The sequence below is a fragment of the Hyperolius riggenbachi genome, chromosome 12, assembly GCF_040937935.1.
Source record: "Hyperolius riggenbachi isolate aHypRig1 chromosome 12, aHypRig1.pri, whole genome shotgun sequence".
In the NCBI taxonomy this organism is placed as follows: Eukaryota; Metazoa; Chordata; class Amphibia; order Anura; family Hyperoliidae; genus Hyperolius; species Hyperolius riggenbachi.
Window position 1 is genome coordinate 23,729,793 of NC_090657.1, and position 26,222 is coordinate 23,756,014.

Consider the following 26,222-nt stretch of genomic DNA (forward strand, 5'->3'; position numbering starts at 1 on the left):
AAACAACCATTACCCCTTAACAGCTTTCTGCTCAGCACACTGTTAAACTGTAATATCACCCACTAGAGCCATAGGGAAACATGGACATTACCTTGCACATTCAGTTGTAACTGACAGCTGCTGATATATAACTGACAGCAACTGGTATATTTCAGTTCTGACAAAATATTGTCAGAACTGGAAGGGATCACTGTAAGAAGAAAATGGTGAGCCTCTGAGAGGAACTGACAACGAGGTAAGTATGTAATATTTATTTGCAGCTACCTCATGTGTTTATTTCAAATAATTTTACTTGCTTCAGGTTCCCTTTAATAAATCCAGCAGCAGGTAAGATATTTTTTTCCAAGCCACACAGTCCCTGTTACCTTAGAGAGAGATCATACCCAACTTCAGATAACTTGGAAAAGTTAGCGGCACATGTATAGTATGTACCGTATTTTTCAGAATATAAGACGCTCCGGCATATAAGACGCACCTAGATTTAGAGGGCAAAAATCAGGAAAAAAAAAATAAACTAAACCTAGGTGCGTCTATGGTGCAGGGGCTTCTTATGGACCTCTAACTCCCCCAAAACTGTCTTTATCTAAGCTACACTGCCCATCTATACTAACACCTGCTACACTACACTTCCCTTACCCCTGCTGCCCCCACCAACTACACATTACTTCACTAACCCTGACTACAACTACACTACACTACACTACAGTATACTACACTTCCCTCACTAACACCTGCAGCCAACCCAAACTACACTACACTTCACTAAGTAACCCCTTCAGCCAACCCAAACAACACTACACTACACCCCTGCTGCATCTCACCTGATCCTGTCGCCGCGATCCTCCCCTCCTCCATCTGCCTGTCATCACCCGAGAGTCGCAGCAGCCGTCATCTGAGGGTCCCATTAGGTGTCATCAGAGGGTCCAGCAATCCCATCCAGTATCCCCGCTCTTTAAGTGTCCAGGTTGCTGGATCCTCTTCGCTGCAGTCATGCTTGTATGCAGCCTCGGGGTGATCACGCGGTGATTATGCGCTGCCGGGGCCGCCTTCCTCCATAGTTACAGCGTCCTCTTCTTAGATACAGTGCCCCGTTCTGCGTGACGAGCTGTGCACGTGCGCCTGACGTCATGCGTGACCCTGGCGCACATGCGCCGCTCGTCACACAGAAGGGGGCACTGTATCTAAGAAGAGGACGCCGTAACTATGGAGGAAGGCGGCCCCGGCAGCGCGTAATCACCGCGAGCCTGCATACAAGCATGACTGCAGTGAAGAGGAGCCGGCGACTTGGACACTTAAAGAGCGGGGATCAGTCGGGGATACTGGATGGGATTGCTGGACCCTCTGATGACGGCTGCTGCGACATTGGATGACGGCGGACAGACGGAGGCTAGGATCGCGGCGGCAGGATCCGGTAAGTATGTTATGGGGCGAAAATACCGTACCTTTGGAATATAAGACGCACCCACTTTTTCCCCCCAGTTTTGGGGAAGAAAAAGTGCGTCTTATATTCCGAAAAATACGGTAGTTAGTAAACTCTGTGTAGAGGCCCATACCAGTGCTGGGCCGAAATTACGCATGAGCGTAATTACGCATCGTAATTCAATGTAAATTTACGCGTAAGTGCTACGCGTAACTTACGGTCTTACACGTAATTATTTACGCGTAAGGAGTTAAGTGGTATCGTAATTACACTGTCTACCGTAATTGCTAGGTAGGCGTAATTTTACGAAGACTTACGTGTAATTTTACGCATACTTACTAACGTAAAAACTCCCCTTTTCTAAGAGTAGCCAATCAGTCAACATCCTAAGCAACCAATAGTATCTTCTCCCGCCCTTCAGTATATAAGCGTACGTTTTGACGCATACGAATGATGTGTACGCAATAGCTGTCACATTGATGGCTATTGCGTACACATCGTCCGTATGCGTCAAAAAATACGCATTAATGGGTATTACAGCACTACGCGTAACATCGTAGTGTAAGCGCCTACATTACGGTATCCTTACGCGTAACTGCGTAAGTTAACGCGTAATTACAGTGATGAACCGTAGATAATTTCCTACGCCGTAACCGTAATTGCGTAATGCGTAATAGCGTAAAATTACGTGTAATGATCCGTAAGCGTAGATTTCTCCTTTACGACCAGCACTGGCCCATACACATGCAAGATTACAGGGGTTGGACAAAATAATGGAAACACCTTGAAAATCAACAAAATATATTTTAATATGGTGTAAGTCCACCTTTTGCGGCAATTACAGCCTCCATTCTCCGAGGTATTGATTCATACAAATTGTGAATTGTTTCCAAAGGAATTTCAGCCCATTCTTCAGTTAAAGCACCCACCAGTTCATTTGCTAAATTATGCTACTGGTTATCATGCCTGTTCCTTCCCCAACAAGCTCAGTTAAAAGTTGAAGATATCTGTATAAGCTATTCCCGCTGTTCTCTTTTTGTTTATATCTTTATGTACAACTTGAGTTCTTAAAATAAAAAACAAAAAAACACCCTCCAGTTCTTTTAGAGACGATGGCGGCGGAAATCGACTTCTTACTTAAATCTCTAATAATGACCCTAAATGCTCAGTAATGTTGAGGTCTAGGTGTAACGATCGGTGTAACACAGAGAGGGTCTGAATATTGGTGATCTGCAGTATCACCAAGAATACAGATATACCTGAATATTGACGATCTGCAGTATCACCGATAATCAGATATATTACTAACCTCTGGACACCTGAGAGATAAGAGTGTTTGGTGCAACAGTAATACTTTGAGAACAATACCAGGAGGACAGGTACAAGGCAGTAAGGAATACTGCTGGAGAAGTACCTATCAACAGCCTGAGACTCTCCCGTGGGGAAGAGTCAGACTGGGAGAGGGAAGGACCAGAGCGTGAGTGACACCAATAGAAGGATGCCACTGACTGATCTGTGAACTATCTCTTAACTGGTGAGATAGCTCTCAAGGTCGGACAAGCCAGGTCGGTAACACACGGACATACAAAGTACAAAGACAGGAGGCTGATTTGGTAATCCAAAGACAAGCAGGGTTTGGCAACAGAGTATCAGATATAGCGAAGTACCAAATCAGTGAACAGAAGAGTGGTCAGGAAAGCAGAAGGTCATAACAGATAATAAACAATGCCTAGTCTTGGGTGTGAGGTCCTTGATCATCAACACCCTGGAACTAGTCTGAGGTAGAACAGAATGGTAACACAGATTCCTAATCTTGGGTGTGAGGTCCTTGATCATCAACACCCTGGCACTAGTCTGAAGTATAACAGAATGATAACACAGATTCTGACAAAAAGGTCTGAGTCTGAGTGCTTCCATGTAGTGATCGCAACGGCAGACAACCAGTGAATGACCAGCACCCAGTATATATAGCCCAGCGCTCTCCAGCACCTCCCCTAAGTGCTGGACCAATGGGAACTGGTACAATCGTCAGCTGACCGGCTTGGTCAGCTGACTCCCTTCTGGCTGTCACACCAGACATGTCTTGCGTACCACCCGCCGCGCTGGACGCGGAGTCCGCGACACCACTATCAAGGCATGCGGCGGTTTCTCTGCGTTCGGCCATACTAGCAGATGTAGGCCCACGCGTGCAGACCGCCGCGTTGGACGCGGAATCAGCAGCCTTACTCTGAGCGCACGCGGCGGCTTTTCCGCGTTTTCTTACACTGGGGATTGTGGTGGCCAGATGAGATGCTCAACTTCATTAGAATGTTCCACGTGCCATTCTTTAACAATTCTAGCTGTATGGATTGGGGCATCATCATCTTGAAAGGTGGCATTCCCCTCCAGAAACAGTTCTTGAACCATAGGATGAACTTTCCCAAAATTGCTAAATAGTCTCGGCTGTTAATTCTTCCATGGAGGGAAATCATTGGCTGTCGGATTTCCAAGAAATGGCACTCCAGATCTTTACAGAACCCCTGCCATGTTTTACGGTTGGGAGAAGGCAGTCTGGATGAAACGCTTCTTTCGGCTGTCTCCAAACGTACACTCGGCCAGAGGTCAGAAATAAGGTAAACGGTTCGTCAGAGAAAATCACATTTTTCCAATGCTCGATGGACTAATTCGGGTGGTTTCTACACCACTGTAAACGCTTTACAGTTCTGTGGAATCCAGATTTGTGCAGCTCCTGACAAACAGTTTTTGTGAAAACTGGGTTCTGTAGGTGTTCATTCAGCTCTGCAGTGATTTTAGGAGCTGTGGTCTTGCGAGCTTTTCTAACAATTCCATTTAGAGTCCGACGGTCTCTCTCAGACAACTTCGACTTTCGGCCACAACTGTGCTTTTTTGAGGACGTATTTCCTTCTCTTTCACAGGCAGTCATTACTTTTGAAACAGTACCTCTTGAAATGCCAAGCATTCAGGCAGTTTCTTTTACAGTAGCGCCTGCCATACGAGTAACAACAATTTGGCCTCTTTGAAAGTCTGAGAGATCTGCCATTTTTTAGAAATTATAACCAACGTTGGTTTAAACATCTTTAAAAAAAACAATTATTTTAATTAAACATATCAAATAACAAAAATAATAAACAAAAAAAAATACCATATGTCAAGTTTTGATTGCTTAAAACATGTTAAAAGATTATGATGCCAAAATGTTAGGGGTTTCCATTATTTTGTCCAACCCCTGCACATTGCACGGCTGAGGCTGACAGACAAGTCACTACCCTGCACAAGTTTTGCTATGCAGCGGGATGTGGTGGCGGAGGGCAGACTGAGTGGTGTGTGAGGGATGCCACACAGGAGCCTTGTGAGGAGAACAATGCTCTCAGCTGAAGCGATCCGCCAGAACCAGGGCCGGATTTAGGCCAAGGCCGCCTAGGCCATGGCCTATGGCACCACAGGAGCAAGGGCACCAAAGCAGCAGGCTAAGCTGGTGCAGCATTTGCAAATGCTGCAATGCAGGAGATCAGACGAGTGCCTGATCTCGGTACTCTGCTGTTAGCTGCCTGTGCAGGTTGCTCTCTGTGCACGTTTGCATTGTGGCCGGCGGCTATGGACTTGGACAGCATTGGAGACGGAAAGGAACAGGAAGCTTTGACACTGGAGACGAGATGAAATGAGTGACACCTTTACATACCTTTACTGAAAGAGGGGGGGGGGAGGGATTAAAGGGATGGTCCAAGCAAAATAAAAAAAAATGAGTTTCACATACCTGGGGCTTCTACCAGCCCCATGCAGCCATCCTGTGCCCTCGTAGTCACTCACTGCTGCTCCAGTCCCCCGCTGGCAGCTTGCCAACCTCGGAGGTCGGCGGGCCGCATTGCGTACATTTTTACGCATTCACGCTAATGTAGAAACATTAACACATACATTTTTTAGTGTTGGGCGAACAGTGTTCGCCACTGTTCGGGTTCTGCAGAACATCACCCTGTTCGGGTGATGTTCGAGTTCGGCCGAACATCTGATGGTGTTCGGCCAAACTGTTCGGCCATATGGCCGAACTAAGAGCGCATGGCCGAACGTTCCCCGAACGTTCGGCTAGCGCTGTGATTGGCCGAACGGGTCACGTGTAGTGTTGGGCGAACATCTAGATGTTCGGGTTCGGGCCGAACATGGTCGTGATGTTCGGGTGTTCGAGCCGAACTCCGAACATAATGGAAGTCAATGGGGACCCGAACTTTCGTGCTTTGTAAAGCCTCCTTACATGCTACATACCCCAAATTTACAGGGTATGTGCACCTTGGGAGTGGGTACAAGAGGAAAAAAATTTTTTAGCAAAAAGAGCTTATAGTTTTTGAGAAAATCGATTTTAAAGTTTCAAAGGGAAAACTGTCTTTTAAATGCGGGAAATGTCTGTTTTCTTTGCACAGGTAACCTGCTTTTTGTCGGCATGCAGTCATAAATGTAATACATATAAGAGGTTCCAGGAAAAGGGACCGGTAACGCTAACCCAGCAGCAGCACACGTGATGGAACAGGAGGAGGGCGGCGCAGGAGGAGAAGGCCACGCTTTGAGACACAACAACCCAGGCCTTGCATGAGGACAAGAAGCGTGCGGATAGCAATTTGCATTTTGTCGCCATGCAGTCATAAATGTAATACAGATGAGAGGTTCAATAAACAATAAACAGTAATTGGTGTTGTCCAGAATGCGCACAATGCGTGGGTCGCGTTCAATGCAGTCCTAGGCCGAAGAGGTCATAGCCTAGGGTCACAAAAACCTGTTTATTTGGGCAATTTCAATGGTAGTTATGCTGACGTACATAAATCTCAGCCATGGCCGTTAGCAACGTCTGAATTTCACGAAATGTCTCATGCAGGTAGAAGACATATTGTTAGACTTGGATTCCAAAGATGGGGTCCCTACATCTCTGCAAACCAGAGTTACAGGGGTGCAAAATTGGTAAAATCCCCCATAGGCTTTCATTGCCTCCCTATTTCACTTTCCAAAAGCTCACATCTTTTCAAAGGGCAATGGCTCAGCAGTACCAAATTTTCTAGCATTGTAGGGACTCTTAGGGGGATCATGACTGGTGAGTTTTGCCACTGCTGAGCCATTGCCCTTTGAAATGGTGTGAGATTTTGGAACCGTAAATAGTAGGCCCAATGAAAGCCTATGGGGGATTTTACCAATTTTGGACCCCTGTAACTCTGGTTTGCAGAGATGTAGGGACCCCATCTTTGGAATCCAAGTCTAACAATATGTCTTCTACCTGCATGAGACATTTCGTGAAATTCAGACGTTGCTAACGGCCATGGCTGAGATTTATGTACGTCAGCATAACTACCATTGAAATTGCCCAAATAAACAGGTTTTTGTGACCCTAGGCTATGACCTCTTTGGCCTAGGGGCCAAAAACTCACCAGTCATGTTCCCCCTAAGGGTCCCTACAATGCTAGAAAATTTGCCACTGCTGAGCAATTGCCCTTTGAAAAGATGTGAGATTTTGAAACTGTAAATAGGAGGCCCAATGAAAGCCTATGGGGGATTTTACCAAATTTGGAGCCCTGTAACTCTGGTTTGCAGAGATGTAGGGAACCCATCTTTGGAGCCCAAGTCTAACAATATGTCTTCTACCTGCATGAGACATTTCGTGAGATTCAGACGTTGCTAACGGCCATTGCTGCGATTTATGTACGTCTGACTCGCCACCATTGAAATTGCCCAAATAAACAGGTTTTTGTGACCCTAGGCTATGACCTCTTCGGCCTAGGACTGCATTGAACGCGACCTACGCATTGTGCGCATTCTGGACAACACCAATTACTGTTTATTGTTTATTGAACCTCTCATCTGTATTACATTTATGACTGCATGGCGACAAAATGCAAATTGCTATCCGCACGCTTCTTGTCCTCATGCAAGGCCTGGGTTGTTGTGTCTCAAAGCGTGGCCTTCTCCTCCTGCGTCGCCCTCCTCCTGTTCCATCACGTGTGCTGCTGCTGGGTTAGCGTTACCGGTCCCTTTTCCTGGAACCACTTATATGTATTACATTTATGACTGCATGCCGACAAAAAGCATGTTACCTGTGCAAAGAAAACAGACATTTCCCGCATTTAAAAGACAGTTTTCCCTTTGAAACTTTAAAATCGATTTTCTCAAACTATAAGCTCTTTTTGCTAATTTTTTTTTCCTCTTGTACCCACTCCCAAGGTGCATATACCCTGTAAAATTTGGGGTATGTAGCATGTAAGGAGGCTTTACAAAGCACGAAAGTTCGGGTCCCCATTGACTTCCATTATGTTCGGAGTTCGGCTCGAACACCCGAACATCGCGGCCATGTTCGGCCTGTTCGGCCCGAACCCGAACATCTAGATGTTCGCCCAACACTAACATTTTTACGCGTTAATGGTTCAATACGTAAATTTTTACGCATTGATCCACTAACGCGTAAAAATGTATAAAAGCCATTTTTTCTTAGATTTTTTTTAAAATCGATTTTCTCAAAATCTGTAAGTCCAATTTGAAAAAAAAATGTTTTGACTTGTTCCCACGGCAACATAGAATCCATGCTGTTCGTATCGGTGGGTCGTTCATAAGTTGGGGACTACCTGTATTTCCGTGAGCAGAGAAACACTCCTGATTTGAGAAATGATGAAATATCTGCAGAGTATATGATTATGTGCAGACACTCTGTAATAACAATTCTTTTTCTCCTGTACTGTTTCAGGTGCCGATTGTGAGACTTTCTGGGACAAGGACCCACTAACCCATAGCTGCTACCAGATCAATTTCCAGTCGTCACTATCATGGGGAGAGGCCTGGACTAGCTGCCTACAGCAGGATGCCAACTTACTCAGCATCAACGAGATACACGAGCAGACGTACATAAATGGTAAACTTCATACTTGCCTAGTAAAGTTTTTCCATTTGTGGGTTCTTCCCAAGGTCTGTTACCGCTGGTGCCAAAGGAGTGGGTGTCACCCTAGTTATGTCCCCGCCCTCACGTGACACTATTTCTGCCAGTGAAAATACATATTGTATAGAGAATATAAAAGAACTCTCAAGATGTGTTCTTGCAGTTCCTGTTATGTTCACAATGACTAGTACCTTCTCCTAGTCAGCGCTCAGCAATTCTTTTGTCTTTTTTTTTTTTTTTAATCTTTAATTTTTTATTAAGTTTTTAAAACATTAGCATACAAATTGCAGAAATCAGACATAGTAACAGGAAATATTATAACATCAGAGAAGATTTAACGGTTTACAATTACCAGTACGTTGTTTACTAATTGTTGATTGTCCAATTATAGACACTTAAGGAGTCTAAATGGCTGGTGCGCTGGACCCTGTTATAGGGAGAGAAAACTTTTAATGAAAAGATATCAGATATGCTATGTGGAACAGGCTATTCATCGCCTGTAGACTATACATAATCGTTCAGATATACACATATTTTCTTGACTGAACAATTATGCATTGTTTTATTAAGATAACAGAAGGTTGTCAGCAGGGGGATATGAACTTGGGGGGGAAAAGGACAGGACAGGAAGAGGAGGTATCGTGTGTCTGTAGACATTCGTACACATTTTTAGGATAGATTTGGTCTTGAATTCCTTGAGTAACCAAGAGAAGGTTTGATCAGACTGAAGTTTGATACCACACAAAGTACACTGTGCTGTTCTTCATCTATGTTGTGTTGTAATTATAGTCTAGGATGTTAGTGGCTATAGAATATTAGATTGATATGTCAAGTCAAGGGGCCAGATTACTTCTAAGTTGTAAGGTATTTTTCTTCCAGGACTTCTAGATCTCCTAATCTGCTGTTCCATTTGTAGATTAAGCTCTATTTGTTGTTTGAGCTGAGAGTTAGTTGGAGGATCTGCACCTCCACAGTTGCTTACAATTAATGCTCTTGCTAAACATAAGATGTGGGAGATTATTCATCTTTCTGGGTATAGGATTTGGTCTAGTCCAACATGGAGTAAAGCTAGTTGGGGGGAGAGTTCAGTTTGTTGTGTAGTATTTTCATTAATAGAGTGTGCTATGAAAGTCCAAAATTCAGATATTGGGAAGGACCCAATTCTTTTGTCTTGAAATCCCGCACTATTGTTTTTGGAGCTGATCATAAAGTAGTCTGTTTCTCTAGCTATTTCCTGACTCTCATCAATGTTGGGGTCCTTTGACACTATATCAGTGGCTCTCAGTTATCGCAGTAGTACTGTGCAGATGCAGAGTGTGGCCGGGCCGCGCATGCGCAGAGTGCCCCGACTGGCCAAGCTAACGCGGCTTCTACCGGGAGAAAGAGGAGGCAGAGGAAGACCGGGTGGGAGCATTCGGTGCGGAGGGGCTGGAGGAAGCCCCAGGTATGTATAAAACTTTTATATTTATTCTTCTCAGGTTTCCTTTGATTTTATTTTTGTGTTTGGGTTCTTTTTGCATGGTGAGAGCTTTAAAGGTAATTCATTGGCAAAGTCTGAAAATATCTCCTTGGAGAAATGTGAATAGGATATGGGCCATTGTGTGTAATTTAAAGAGAACCTGTAACAAAAAAGTTCCCCTGGGGGTACTCACCTCGGGAGGGGAAAGCCTCAGGGTCCCAATGAGGCTTCCCCCTCCCCTGTAGCTGCAGGCTCCCCCGAAGTGTCCCGGAATCCTCCCGCGACAAGCCTGATAAGCGCTGATTTCTTTACCTTTCCTGGCTGCAGTGGGGGCGCTGTTGCGGCTCTCCGCATGGACATAGGCGAAAATTGCCGATTTCCGTGGGGTCCGCTCTACTGCGCAGGCGTAGGAGACTTGCGCCTGCGCAGTAGAGTGGGCCGACAGCGATCGGCTCTTTCCGCCAATCTTCAAGCGGAGAGCCGATAATGCACCTGCGCTGGAGCCGGGAAGGTAAATATTTACATCCCCGCTATTCGGGGATCTTTATCTCCTCCGCCGCCGTGGGACCGAGGAGGACGGGGGAAACCTCAATAGGATCCAGAGGCTTCCCCCACCCCAGGTGAGTAGCCCCCAGGGGAGGTTTTTCTCATTACAGGTTTTCTTTAAGATGTTCTGCTGATATCTGGAGAGTCTGCAAATTACCCATGACATTCCTGCCAGATAGTTATGTATATGAATATTAATCAGAAGGGATGGAAAGTACCATGCAGGGTTGGCACCTCCTGGCAGATCTGTCACGTTCCAGGCCACCTCCTGTCCAGAGGGAGAGATCTTAGGTAGCCAAAGCCGCCTGTGTAGGGAGCGCTTATCACAGAAGGACCCATTCGTCTCCAAAAGAAACCTCAAAGGGGGAAGGTTTCCGGGGATAAACAGATGCCAGCTGCCATTTCCCTACAATAGGATACATAGCGAAAGCCAACACCGTAGACAGCTGCTGTGTTTTGGATTTCTACCGGGCTATATAAATCAGCCCCTGTGTATTTTTATGGTGCAGTCTTTCTAAAGTCTTCGATATCATACAGTGAACAGATGGAGACCTTTTATGAATTACTTTGTCAGGAATCAGAGCTACTATGACCATGATGTAAAGTGCAGTTCACATGGTGTTCTGGACTACCAAGGTAGCGAGACATCTGTCCATCCATCTGGCCGTACATAGAGGGAAACTACTGCTATCTTCTCCCCAAACTACTGATTTGTAGATGTGTTGCATGCATGGAAATTACTCCTTTGGCTAGAGAAGTGAGTGCAATAGATGCTACTGGCAGAAAAATGTTCCATGATGTATCAGAACATGTGAACTTTGGTGTGGCCTGGTGGATACTAAGTCATCACAAGTGATGCTTCAGTTGGTCAGGTTGATTTGAGCCATCAAGCTTTATAGTGCTGTCTTAAAGAGATAATCCAATGCCAGAAGAAAAATTGCACACCACTGCGGAGGTGCAGGACCAAGCATGCAGTCAATGATGAATCCAGGAGGTCCACACACTCAATAGTAGACCAAGTCTGCTTTGATTCAATAGACGTGACACAATTCCATTCTATAAGTCAATGACACGTTTCTGGGCACTGAGGGGTCCCCTTTGTCAAGGTAATAACACAGAATGGTAACCATTCTGTGTTATTACCTTGACAAAGGGGACCCCTCGGGGCCCCAAAACGAGTCGTTGGCTTATAGAATGGAATTGTGTCACGTCTACTATCTTAAAGAGACACTAAAGCAAAAAAAAATTAAGATATAATGAATTGGTTGTGTAGTACGGATAATTACTGGAACATTAGTAGCAAAGAAAATATTATATTTTTATTTTCAGTTATATAGTGTTTTTTTTTATAACATTGCATCATTCTCTAATATTTGCAGTTTACACACTACTCAGCATTCTAAATGATTTTACAGAGTAGACCAGTGAATTATAGAACTCAGCTGTCCTCTGCAGAGAAAAAGAAGATACAGTCACACACAGTTGAGATAACAAGCTTCAAAAGACAGAGCTCTCTGCGACTTTGAAAGTCATGGAGCTCAATGGATTTTTTTTTGCATAGATTGGATAACTGGAGTTTATTAACCTTCCTGTACTGGAAACAATATTAGACTTATGTCTCTGCTCCTAATGTTTTATTTCTTAGCTGTACTACACATACAAATCATTATATCATAATTTATTTTTTTCCTGCTTCAGTGTCTCTTTAAGCTCAAGTAAGGGTACCGTGTGGTTTATACAACCTGGGGAATGTATAGGTTTGTTTTTACCTTTACAGATGATGACTGTAGAGAGCCATTTGGCATATCCTAACCTTTATTATTATTATTGATTTATAAAGTGTCAACGTATTCCATGGCGCTGTACAAAGTAGGAAAACAAACAAGGGGTACATAACGATACAGACAATATACATCAAATATGGACACTGGTACAAAATACAGAACTGCTGATTACAATGACAAATGTAATATGATGAATAAAATATATAACAGAATGCAATCTATGAAAGATTAACAAATTCCAAGACACAAAAGGGTGAGAGAGCTCTGTCGCTGTGAGCTTACAATATAAAGGAATGTGGGCGGGGGGGGGGCAAGAGGTGGGGAAGTATGCAGTATACATACAGGCAGTGTGGGTTTAGGTCATCTACAAAGGAGTAAAACTTGACGAGCGGTCAAACGGGGAATAGCCTAAGCTTAGTTAGAGCATATGCTTGTCGAGGGACAAGGGAGAGAGTGTTTAAAGATTTCAAAGGTTGGAGAATAACAGATGTGCTGTGGAAGGGCATTCCAGAGGAGGGTTGAGGCACGTGAGAAGTCTTGTATAGGTGAATGCAAGTAGGAGATTGTAGAGGAGGACAAATTAAGCTTATGTGCAGATCTGAGATTGCAGTTGGGTTGGTATCAAAAAACAACTGAGGAAATGTGTGGGGAGGGGAGAGATTGTGGAGAACTTTCTAGGTTAGGGTTAAGAGTTTAAAATGGATCCTCTCGGTAACCTTGGCTGATGAAATATATTTCACTTCTATTTCTGTTTTTTCCTTTATAGGGCTGCTGACTGGCTACAGTACCACTCTGTGGATAGGCCTAAATGATCTCAATGTTAATGGGGGCTGGCAGTGGTCAGATGGCTCGCCATTAAAATACTTGAACTGGGAGAGTGGTAAGTATAGAAGGAATGACAGTCTCATTATTCTCGTTTACTTTTTAATATATACACAGCACCAGTAAGTTTCATTGCCTTTTATAGTGTATATAGATACTTCAGATCAGTCTTGCCCCTTTGACAAGGAAGGTTATGGTTTCCAGGCGCTGCCATCAGGCTCTGTTATTGCAGAATGGGGTCCCCTTCTGCTATAAGACCAAGAAGAAATCTAAGGACATAGGAAGAAAACTCAGACTCCATGTTGATACAAATAGTGTGACGTGTCGCAACTAATGCATATTACTTGGATCTACTAAATAAAACATATGTAGTGCTAGATAAAGTTTGCCATACACTGTATAATCTTGATTGTACAATGATATTAAGTTAGGTTTGTAGAGGAGCCACCAGATTGAGAGTGCTTAGAACACATTGTTGAAAGGGAACCCGAGGTGAGAGGGATTTGGAGGCTGACATGTTTAGTTCCTTTTAAATAATGCACATTGCCTGGCTTTCTTGCTGATCCTCTGCCTCTGATACTTTATGCCATAGACCCTGAGGCTGTATAGGCAGACCCAGCCTCTCTATGTGGATTGCATTGTCAGAACCCCACCTCGGGTTCTCTTTAAGCTTTCGCTAGATGTAGAAACCACTCTGTGGATTGGATGTTGAGTCAATTCACGTGTCACCCATGACGATTGTGGCTCAATCATTATAGCAACACTTCAAGCAGTGAGTGTGCTTTATTATATTTACATCACCAGATGTTCATGTGTGTCGTGCCATCTTCACCAGTCGCCTGCTCTATAACCTGCCCCCTCCCTGGAATTACATAACTACGACATAGGAGCTGGAGCAGAACAAATTACAGAGGTGAACCTGTAGAACTGGGAACAATATATTTAGGAACAGGGGGGATAAATAGTTACCAGAGATATGCAAGTGTGCTTCCTGTGGATGCGGGAGGAAAAAGGTTTGGGGCACTTCACTACTGAAGCGGGGCACGTGCCCCGAATTAACTTGCCCAGCAATGCCACTACACAACTCTGCTGATATCAAACTGTCCAGGATATTCACTTGTGTTCATGACATGGGTCTATACGTGTTGCTTGTAAACAGTTCACAGCAGCGCCTCTGGAATGAGATTCTGTGCAGCGTTATACCTGTATCAAGATAAAAAAACGCACATAGCGGGTAACCTCCAAAACACTTGTACACCCTGTGCATATATCAACACACAATGTGCTTGGGATAACAGCCACCGCATGCAGGACAGGGGGTCACGCTCCCCCCCCCCTCGATCCCCTGCTCACCAAATCACTGCTTGATAATCAGGCACATAAACAGATGCTGCAGCAGACAACTAGGATAAAGCATAAAGAATTCGCCTTGCATAGCATAAAATCTTTTTTAATATGGGTCTAGCCCCTAATAAAAATAAGCGTACCAGATAAAAGAACAATAAAACGCATCCCACATAGCCGACTCAAACGGCATGGGCGCCCTCCAGGTTTCCCCGTCTCAGCGCTGGAACAAACCCTCTTCCGTGTTCCGTGTTGGATTGGTAAAAGCGTGCGTATCCAGGCTCCGCCCAGGCAGCATCTGTTTATGTGCCTGATTATCAAGCAGTGATTTGGTGAGCAGGGGATCGAGGGGGGGGGAGCGTGACCCCCTGTCCTGCATGCGGTGGCTGTTATCCCAAGCACATTGTGTGTTGATATATGCACAGGGTGTACAAGTGTTTTGGAGGTTACCCGCTATGTGCGTTTTTTTATCTTGATACAGGTATAACGCTGCACAGAATCTCATTCCAGAGGCGCTGCTGTGAACTGTTTACAAGCTTGCGAGGAGAACTGCTTAGTTTTACTCTGTGTGGCAGTTAGCTGCATACTGGACAAAAAATGTTTAAGAGGTGGTGAGCGCTGTGTCGTTTGTAATTATACGTGTTGCTTGCTTTCGATCTCTTCCTCTAAAGATTTGTTTTCTTCTCTCAGATCAGCCAAGTGGTGAAGAAGAAGAAAACTGTGCCGTCATTCGTACAGAGTCCTCGGGTGCCTGGCAAAACCGTAATTGCTATAATGCCCTCCCCTACGTATGTAAGAAGAGCTTGAAGAGAAACCTCTCTCCTGTGGGTGAGTCTGGCATTTGGAGAGCTTCTGCAATGTGCATTTAGCTTAAAGCGGACCCAAACCAAACATTTTTGTAATTCAAAATATTTAGTTGCACCACTCTGACACATACAAAGATAAATAAACACTCCTTCAAGCCTATGAGCATTTCAGTGCATGCTTTTCACCCTTCTCTTTTCATAACTAGGGTTATACAGGTGGCAGCCATTACTTCGGAGCTTAGTAGGAGGTTTAGATCATGGGTGTGTTTGTCATCAGCTACCCTCCCTCACAGGGGCGCCATCTATGTGAGATCTCACACAAGCTGAGATCACCTCCCCTGTGACATCATCAGTAGCTTTGTTTTTTAATCAGTGTTTTGTTTGTTATCTCCTCCACCAATCTGCCGGGTTCTGTCCCGGCAATATGAAAGGAAGGGAGGGGTTCCTCCAATAAATGTAAAATATTTTATATTTGTCGTCATGCAGCTGAAAAAGGGCTGCTATTTATTATTATAATTTAGAAAATAGATTTCTGAAATCTTGTATTTTTAATTTGGGTCCACTTTAAGGCTATTTTTTGACTGTCCATGTAAATGGGCTGTGTCTAAACACAGTATTAGGACTGTGTTGTCTTTATTCTCATGTTCCTCTATTATTTACTTATACATGATAAGTTTTTAGTGGCTATTCTTCGCTGTTCTCCCACTTAACACAAGTTTGTGAACTTGTTCAAACCAGTTAAAAAAGAACATCAGTGTCATATTGTATCTGGATCATAGAGTGGGTTGCTACAAGATTAGTGAACTAGTGTGTACAAGAGCCCACAGCACAGCATTCTATATAATAATTGACAAGTGTCCCTGCGTACACCTGTCCCTGTGTCTGTGCTGAACTGCTCTGCGCATGTGTGTGCAGTTCAGCCGGCTCCCTGTGGTTGCTAGGGCAACAGGGACGCACAGCGCAGAGCTGGGAGGATGACGCGGCCGGAAGAGGAGGCCGGGGGGTGGGCGTGTGCGGTCGTGTGCTCAGCTTTTTAGAGGACAGCCAGTGCAGGGTTCGCGGCCAGAGCCTAGCGCCCGTTTTTAAACGGGCCTTAGACCTAGTAGGTAGGTAACATCCAAAAAGACAGGTAGAGCATCTGACGCTTTTTAGATACCTGGTCTGATAAGCTATTACTGAACAATAAGGGTATAAGAGGCGCCCTGGTGTAATAAAAGCATCTAAAAACAGTTTAAAAACGGGAAATAAATTTGAGGTAGCTTACCTCAGTGACGAAAAAATCTTTGTATTTTACAAAGGTTTTTATTAGTAGCACAGGCAACGCGTTTCGCGGGTCAGAGCCCGCTTCCTCAGGCCAATAACAGCGCCAAACTAAATGACAGATTCAGCAAAGGGAGCCCAAAGCTAATACTGAAGACCACGTGTCTGACAAGCGTTCTGCGGTAGCTGTCTGTTTTGATGCACCAATAAAGCATCTGCATTTTATCCATCTACAGTGTGCTACGGGCTCTTGTACATATTGTTGCCTGGTGGAAGGATGGCCTGGCACCATCCATGGGGGATGGAAGTATGAGCTTTCCTGTACCTACTACAAGATTAGGGAATTGGAGGTTTTTATAGCAAGGAGATTTTTTTCTTATTATTATTTAGGCTGTTGGAAAAAAGTTCTAGTGGGGGTTTGTATAAAAGTGCAAGTGAAAAGTCTCTACTTCACCGCCCTAACAAAAAGTGTTTCAGCTATAGAATGTTTGGTTTTGATGTGCTTATGGTAAAGAACCGCTGGTTATTCAAAACAATATCATGATTTATTAACACTGCCCAGTCTGACTGTTAAATGTGAAATGTAAAGGGAAAGTCCAGTTATATAGCATTGAACCTAGACCAGTGCTGCTCAGTTTGTTTTGCAGCTTGTTTTTAAAAGTTAACTTTCCATTTCCATTTGCAACCAGCAGAAATTTTTCAGCACTGATAGTAAGCCCATAACTGTGTGTGCTTCCTTACTACCATGGCAACAGTACCTTGTGTGTAACCATTAGCTTTTTTTACAATATTTATTTGTAGATTATGTAGTCAGTGTTTGCCCATTGTAAAAGCTTTCTTCTCCCTGATTTACATTCTAAAAATGTATCACTGATGGCAACACCTTTAGTTCTGCCAATTGATCTGTACGGAATGTTCATTTGCTGAGGGTTTTATGCGCAGAGGGAGGTTTTGCTTGCTTGGCGGTTGGTAAATGGCTATTTCCCATGATGCAACAAGGTTCACAGACTGCACACTGTCAGGATCAGGGTCCTGAGATCACTCTGTGGGAGGGGTTTTGCCACAATCAGCCATACAGAGCCCCCTGATGATCTCTTTGAGAAAAGGTAAAGTTTTCTCATGGAAAGGGGGTTTCCGCTCCTGATTGGGCTAAAGTTCAATCCTTGGTTACAGTTTGTCTTTAAAGATATTCACAATGCTGATGATCAAGATAAAAAAATGAGTTTGCAGAGAGATTGGTAGCTAATCAGAGCTTGAAAAAACAGGCTAAATCAGCAACAGTCACTATGCAAAGAAATGGCAACTTAAAGGATACCCGAGGTGACATGTGACATGACATAGACATGTATATGTACAGTGCCTAATACACAAATAACTATGCTGTGTTCATTTTTTTTCTTTCTCTGCCTGAAAGAGTTAAATATCAGGTATGTAAGTGGCTGACTAAGTCCTGACTCAGACAGGAAGTGACTACAGTGTGTCCCTCACTGATAAGAAATTCCAACTATAGAACACTTTCCTAGCAGAAAATGGCTTCTGAGAGCAGGAAAGAGATAAAAAGGGTCAATAGTTCATAGATTTTTAGCTCTGGCATACTTCAATGAATGTGTCATTGAGCAAAAACAATAAAACAGTTAAAACTTAAAAAGTAGATTTAAACATAAAATAAAACTGTGCAATAACCTAAAAAGTCATTTTTAGGAGAAGATAGATAGATACAATGGTTTATTTCATTAGTTTATTTTCACCTCGGGTGTCCTTTAAAGAGAATCTGTATTGTTAAAATCGCACAAAAGTAAACATACCAGTGCGTTAGGGGACATCTCCTATTACCCTCTGTCACAATTTCGCCGCTCCCCGCCGCATTAAAAGTGGTTAAAAACTGTTTTAAAAAGTTTGTTTATAAACAAACAAAATGGCCACCAAAACAGGAAGTAGGTTGATGTACAGTATGTCCACACATAGAAAATACATCCATACACAAGCAGGCTGTATACAGCCTTCCTTTTTAATCTCAAGAGATCATTTGTGTGCTTCTTTCCCTCTGCAGCTATCTTCCACTGAAGTGTCAGGCTGTTTCTTCCTGCAGAGTGCAGACAGCTGTGCCTGTATGTAATTCCTCAGTATGTGAAAGCCCAGCCAGCTCAGAGGATGATTTATCCAGCTTGTAAAAGATAATAGAGCAGAGAGAAGCTGCACTAATCTAAATAATACACAGGCAGTGTGCAGAGAGGGGCCTGGAGGAGGGAGATGCATCACAGAACCACAACACTGAAGAACTTGGCAGCCTTCCAGACACAGCCTGACAAGTCTGACAAGAGAGAGATAAGTTGATTTATTACAGAGATGGTGATAGTAGAACGTTGCAGTAAGCCAGAACACATTAGAATAGCTTTTGGAACTTGTAGGATGATAAAAAACAGGATGCAATTTTTGTTACGGAGTCTCTTTAACCACTTCGGGACCACAGTCTTTTCGCCCCTTAAGGACCAGAGCCTTTTTCTCCATTCAGACCACTGCAGCTTTCACGGTTTATTGCTCGGTCATAAAACCTACCACCTAAAGGAATTTTACCTCCTTTTCTTGTCACTAATACAGCTTTCTTTTGATGCTATTTGATTGCTGCTGCGAGTTTTACTTTTTATTATATTCATCAAAAAAGACATGAATTTTGTCAAAAAAATGACTTTTTTAACTTTCTGTGCTGACATTTTTCAAATAAAGTAAAATTTCCTATACATTTGAGCGCGAAAGTTATTCTGCTACATGTCTTTGATAAAAAAAAAAACATTCAGTGTATATTTATTGGATTGGGTAAAAGTTATAGCGTTTACAAACTATGGTGCCAAAAGTGAATTTTCCCATTTTCAAGCATCTCTGACTTTTCTGCGCACCTGTCATGTTTCATGAGGGGCTAAAATTCCAGGATAGTACAAATACCCCCCAAATGACCCCATTTTGGAAAGAAGACATCCCAAAGTATTCAGTGAGAGGCATGGTGAGTTCATAGAAGATTTTATTTTTTGTCACAAGTTAGCGGAAAATGACAGTTTGTGACAAAAAAAAAAAAAAAAAAAAGTTTCCATTTCTTCTAACTTGCGACAAAAAAAAATGAAATCTGCCACGGACTCACTATGCTCCTCTCTGAATACCTTGAAGTGTCTACTTTCCAGAATGGGGTCATTTGTGGGGTGTGTTTACTGTCCTGGCATTTGGGGGGTGCCTAATTGTAAGCACCCCTGTAAAGCCTAAAGATGCTCATTGGACTTTGGGCCCCTTAGCGCAGTTAGGCCGCAAAAAAGTGCCACACATGTGGTATTGCCGTACTCAGGAAAAGTAGTATAATGTGTTTTGGGGTGTATTTTTACACATACACATGCTGGGTGGGAGAAATATCTCCGTAAATGACAATTTTTTTATTTTTTTTACACACAATTGTCTATTTATAGAGATATTTCTCCCACTCAGCATGGGTATGTGGAAAAATACACCCCAAAACACATTATACTACTTCTCCTGAGTACGGCGATACCACATGTGTGGCACTTTTTTGCACCCTAACTGCGCTAAGGGGCCCAAAGTCCAATGAGTACCTTTAGGATTTCACAGGTCATTTTGAGAAATTTCGTTTCAAGACTACTCCTCACGGTTTAGGGCCCCTAAAATGCCAGGACAGTATAGGAACCCCACAAATTACCCCATTTTAGAAAGAAGACACCCCAAGGTATTCCGTTAGATGTATGGTGAGTTCATAGAAGATTTTTTTTTTTTGTCACAAGTTAGCGGAAATTGATTGTAATTGTTTTTTTTCACAAAGTGTCATTTTCCGCTAACTTGTGACAAAAAATAAAATCTTCTATGAACTCGCCATTCTCCTAACGGAATACCTTGGGGTGTCTTCTTTCTAAAATGGAGTCATTTGTGGGGTTCCTATACTGCCCTGGCATTTTAGGGGCCCTAAACCGTGAGGAGTAGTCTTGAAACCAAATGTGGCAAAATGACCTGTGAAATCCTAAAGGTACTCATTGGACTTTGGGCCCCTTAGCGCACTTAGGGTGCAAAAAAGTGCCACACATGTGGTACCGCCGTACTCAGGAGAAGTAGTATAATGTGTTTTGGGGTGTATTTTTACACATACCCATGCTGGGTGGGAGAAATATCTCTGTAAATGACAATTATTTGATTTTTTTTACACACAATTGTCCATTTACAGAGAGATTTCTCCCACCCAGCATGGGTATGTATAAAAATACACCCCAAAACACATTATACTACTTCTTCTGAGTACGGCGATACCACATGTGTGACACTTTTTTGCAACCTAGGTGCGCTAAGGGGCCTAACGTCCTATTCACAGGTCATTTTGAGGCATTTGGATTCTAGACTACTCCTCACGGTTTAGGGCCCCTAAAATGCCAGGGCAGTATAGGAACCCCACAAGTGACCCCATTTTAGAAAGAAGACACCCCAAGGTATTCTGTTAGGAGTATGGTGAGTTCATAGAAGATTTTTTTTTTGTCACAAGTTAGCGGAAAATGACACTTTGTGAAAAAAAAAACAATACATATCAATTTCCGCTAACTTGTGACAAAAAATAAAATCTTCTATGAACTCATCATACACCTAAAAGAATACCTTGGGGTGTCTTCTTTCTAAAATGGGGTCACTTGTGGGGTTCCTATACTGCCCTGGCATTTTAGGGGCCCTAAACCGTGAGGAGTAGTCTTGAACCCAAATGTCTCAAAATGACCTGTGAAATCCTAAAGGTACTCATTGGACTTTGGGCCCCTTAGCACAGTTAGGCTGCAAAAAAGTGTCACACATGTGGTATCGCCGTACTCAGAAGAAGTAGTATAATGTGTTTTGTGGTGTATTTTTACATATAACCATGCTGGGTGGGAGAAATATCTCTGTAAATGACACATTTTTGATTTTTTTTACACACAATTGTCCATTTACAGAGAGATTTCTCCCACCCAGCATGGGTATGTGTAAAAATACACCACAAAACACATTATACTACTTCTCCTGAGTATGGCGATACCACATGTGTGACACTTTTTTGCAGCCTAGGTGCGCTAAGGGGCCCAACGTCCTATTCACAGGTCATTTTGAGGCATTTGTTTTCTAGACTACTCCTCACGGTTTAGGGCCCCTAAAATGCCAGGGCAGTATAGGAACCCCACAAGTGACCCCATTTTAGAAAGAAGACACCCCAAGGTATTCCGTTAGGGGTATGGTGAGTTCATAGAAGATTTTATTTTTTCTCACAAGTTAGTGAAAAATGACACTTTGTGAAAAAAACAATAACAATCCAATTTCCGCTAACTTTTGACAAAAAATAAAATATTCTATGAACTCATCATACACCTAACAGAATACCTTGGGGTGTCTTCTTTCTAAAATGGGGTCACTTGTGGGGTTCCTATACTGCCCTGGCATTTTACGGGCCCAAAACTGTGAGTAGTCTGGAAACCAAATTTCTCAAAATGACTGTTCAGGGGTATAAGCATCTGCAAATTTTGATGACAGGTGGTCTATGAGGGGGCAAATTTTGTGGAATCGGTCATAAGCAGGGTGGCCTCTTAGATGACAGGATGTATTGGGCCTGATCTGATGGATAGGAGTGCTAGGGGGGTGACAGGAGGTGATTGATGGGTGTCTCAGGGGGCGGTTAGAGGGGAAAATAGATGCAATCAATGCACTGGGGAGGTGATCGGAAGGGGGTCTGAGGGGGATCTGAGGGTTTGGCCGAGTGATCAGGAGCCCACACGGGGCAAATTAGGGCCTGATCTGATGGGTAGGTGTGCTAGGGGGTGACAGGAGGTGATTGATGGGTGTCTCAAGGTGTGATTAGAGGGGGGAAATAGATGCAAGCAATGCACTGGCGAGGTGATCAGGGCTGGGGTCTGAGGGCGTTCTGAGGTGTGGGCGGGTGATTGGGTGCCCGCAAGGGGCAGATTAGGGTCTAATCTGATGGGTAACAGTGACAGGTGGTGATAGGGGGTGATTGATGGGTAATTAGTGGGTGTTTAGAGGAGAGAATAGATGTAAACAATGGATTTGGGAGGTGATCTGATGTCGGATCTGCGGGCGATCTATTGGTGTGGGTGGGTGATCAGATTGCCCGCAAGGGGCAGGTTAGGGGCTGATTGATGGGTGGCAGTGACAGGGGGTGATTGATGGGTGGCAGTGACAGGGGGTGATTGATGGGTGATTGACAGGTAATCAGTGGGTTATTACAGGGGAGAACAGATGTAAATATTGCACGGGCGAATTGATAAGGGGGGGGTCTGAGGGCAATCTGAGCGTGTGGGCAGGTGATTGGGTGCCCGCAAGGGGCAGATTAGGGTCTAATCTGATGGGTAACAGTGACAGGTGGTGATAGGGGGTGATTGATGGGTAATTAGTGGGTGTTTAGAGGAGAGAATAGATGTAAACAATGGATTTGGGAGGTGATCTGATGTCGGATCTGCGGGCGATCTATTGGTGTGGGTGGGTGATCAGATTGCCCGCAAGGGGCAGGTTAGGGGCTGATTGATGGGTGGCAGTGACAGGGGGTGATTGATGGGTGGCAGTGACAGGGGGTGATTGATGGGTGATTGACAGGTAATCAGTGGGTTATTACAGGGGAGAACAGATGTAAATATTGCACGGGCGAATTGATAAGGGGGGGGTCTGAGGGCAATCTGAGCGTGTGGGCAGGTGATTGGGTGCCCGCAAGGGGCAGATTAGGGTCTAATCTGATGGGTAACAGTGACAGGTGGTGATAGGGGGTGATTGATGGGTAATTAGTGGGTGTTTAGAGGAGAGAATAGATGTAAACAATGGATTTGGGAGGTGATCTGATGTCGGATCTGCGGGCGATCTATTGGTGTGGGGGGGTGATCAGATTGCCCGCAAGGGGCAGATCAGGGGCTGATTGATGGGTGGCAGTGACAGGGGGTGATTGACGGGTGATTGACAGGTGATTGACAGGTGATTGACAGGTGATCAGGGGGGATAGATGCATACAGTACACGGGGGGGGGGGGTCTGGGGGGGGTCTGGGGAGAATCTGAGGGGTGGGGGGGTGATCAGGAGGGAGTAGGGGGCAGATTAGGGACTTAAAAAAAAAATAGCGTTGACAGATAGTGACAGGGAGTGATTGATGGGTGATTAGGAGGGTGACTGGGTGCAAACAGTGGTCTGGGGGGTGGGCAGGGGGGGGTCTGAGGGGTGCTGTGGGCGATCAGGGGGCAGGGGGGGGGGAAATCAGTGTGTTTGGTGCAGACTAGGGTGGCTGCAGCCTGCCCTGGTGGTCCCTCGGACACTGGGACCACCAGGGCAGGAGGCAGCCAGTATAATAGGCTTTGTATACATTACAAAGCCTATTATACACTGTTGCAGCGGCGATCCGGATGCCAGTAACCCGCCGGCGCTTCCGAACGGCCGGCGGGTTACGGCGAACGGGGGGCGGAGCCAGTCCCCGGCGGCTGATCGCGTCACGAATGACGCGATCGCCGCATAGCCACTCCCGCAGCCGCCCCCGCCGATGGGCGTATTGCGGTCGTTTGGGCCCAGACTTTGCCGCCGCCCATCGGCTGGGGGCGGTCGTTATGTGGTTAAGGGCGCTGTAGTATGCTAGTGCATTGTAGTTAAAAACCAAAAAAAAAAAGCCTAGTAACCGTTAAAGAGACACTGAAGCGGAAAAAAAATATGATATAGTGAGTTGGTTGTGTACTATGAATAATTACTAGAAGATTAGCAGCAAAGAAAATATTCTCATACTTTTTTCAGTTATATAGTGTTTTTTCTAACATTGCATCATTCTATAATATGTGCAGATTACACAAATCTCAGCATTCAAAATGATTCTTTCAGTCTGTGAAGTAATGACCTCTCCTCTAGCAGAGGAAAAGTAAACAGTTCACTTACAGTTGAGATAATAAAAGTCAGATAACAGCCCTCTCCACGACTAAACTTAGTCGGAGAGCTTAATGGCTTCTTGGCATAGAGATAACAACTGGAGTTTCTCAACTCTTCCTGTACTGGAAACAATTACACTGATGTATCTGATCTTAATGTTTTTTTTCTTAGCTGTGCTACACATACAAATCATAATATCATCATTTTTTTTTCGCTTCAGTGTCTCTTTAAGTGTCTGTTTAGATGAATATAGAAACCTAATGCTGGCATAAATCACTGCTGTAAGCAACATTTGTAGCCTATTTTAATATCCTTTGACAAGCTAAGACTTACTATAATGAGCCATCACAGATTGAATTTTACGACGTCTTTATATACCATAATTCATGAAAACACCTTAGGAGGTCGTCTTAGAGTAGGAATCCAGATGGAAGTACTGGAAGGAGATGATAAATTATCCTACTCCTTTTTCTTAGCGGTATAATAGACGCATAGGCTGTGAGAAGTCTTGTAGACCGCGCAACAGAAATGATCACTAGTTCTAATTTATTACTCAACTTTTGGTCTCCTTGGACCCCATAAACGAAAGTAGGAAATGCCATGAATACCTTACGCTTTCTCTTTAAAGAGGAACTTTAGCAAAAAGAGGGGGGGGGGGGGGATAAATCAATACATTGCAAAATGAAAAGTTAAAAAATAGAGGCGAGATCAAGAAATGCTGGATATTCGCCATGTAATTCGTTCATGTTGGTTGATCCACACTGAGCCTGCATCAATCATTACTACTGGCAGACAGGGAAAAGGCTACAAAGCAACAACTGCCATTATGTATAACCACAGCAACAAACATTGCGATAGGCGAAAAGGTTGTGTTGTTCTTTTTTTATAGCTATACATATGCACAGGGCGAGATACTGGCTGCGTGGCAGTTAAAAACAGCTGTTATTTCCCACAATGAAGCAAGGTTCACAGACAGGAAACTGTCAGTACCTAGGTCCTGACATCACATTATGGGAGGGGTTTCACCACAATATCAGTCATACAGACCCACCGATGATCCATTCAGTAAAGATTTCTCCTGGGAAAGGGGGTATCGGCTACTGATTGAGATGACGTTCAATCCTTGGTTAGAGTTCCTCTTTAAGTTGCCAAGTCAAATTCAGAAGTTTAAGTTAAAACTCTCAAGGTCTACCTAGTTTCCTGTCCTTTCTTCTCTGGTCTCTCTGCTCCTCCTATAGTTATCTTGTCTATATAACCTCTTTCTTATGCTTTTCCTACATTTTCCTCTCCCTTTACCTACATTTAAAGGGGCACTACAGCAAAAAACTGTAAAATTTAAAATATGTGCAAACATATACAAATAAGAAGTACATTTTTTCCAGAGTAAAATGAGCCACAAATTACTTTTCTCCTATGTTGCTGTCACTTACAGTAGGTAGTAGAAATCTGACAGAAGAGACAGGTTTTGGACTAGTCCATCTCTTTATAGGGGATTCTCAGGGATATATTTATTTTCAAAAGCACTTGGTGAATGGCAGTTGCTCTGTCAAACTGCCAAAAAAACTGTGTAGGGAGCAGGGAGCTTGCCAGCATCATTGTTTAAATGCTTTTTAGGGAATACATTTATAAAGAATAAAAGCCTTGCTGAGAATCCCCTATGAAGAGATGGACTAGTCCAAAACCTGTCACTTCTGTCAGATTTCTACTACTTACTATAAGTGACAGCATTATAGGAGAAAAGTAATTTATGGCTCATTTTACTCTGGAAAAATGTACTTCTTATTTATATATGTTTGCACATATTTTACATTTTACAGTTTTTCGCTGTAGTGCCCATTTACGCTACATTTGCTAAAGAAAGACCAGGCATTTGTTTTCTAGTTGAAGGAGGTACGTTGGCCACACATGCAGGCCTGGATTTACATCACTAGAGCCTATAGACACAGAGTCCTGGCACCTTAGACTTCCCTCCA

At 43.7% G+C, this 26,222-nt stretch overlaps 1 protein-coding gene across 2 annotated transcripts in view; it reads left to right on the forward strand.

Annotated features, from left to right (window-relative positions):
- The window catches only part of MRC2 (mannose receptor C-type 2), a 214,878-nt gene that overhangs the window by 71,804 nt on the left and 116,852 nt on the right, over positions 1-26,222 (forward strand). For both annotated transcript variants that reach the window (XM_068261975.1, XM_068261976.1), the window contains 3 exons: positions 8,133-8,297; positions 12,877-12,990; positions 14,967-15,104. In XM_068261975.1, the coding sequence (XP_068118076.1) occupies positions 8,133-8,297; positions 12,877-12,990; positions 14,967-15,104 (417 nt within the window). The remainder of the gene's footprint in view (positions 1-8,132; positions 8,298-12,876; positions 12,991-14,966; positions 15,105-26,222) is intronic.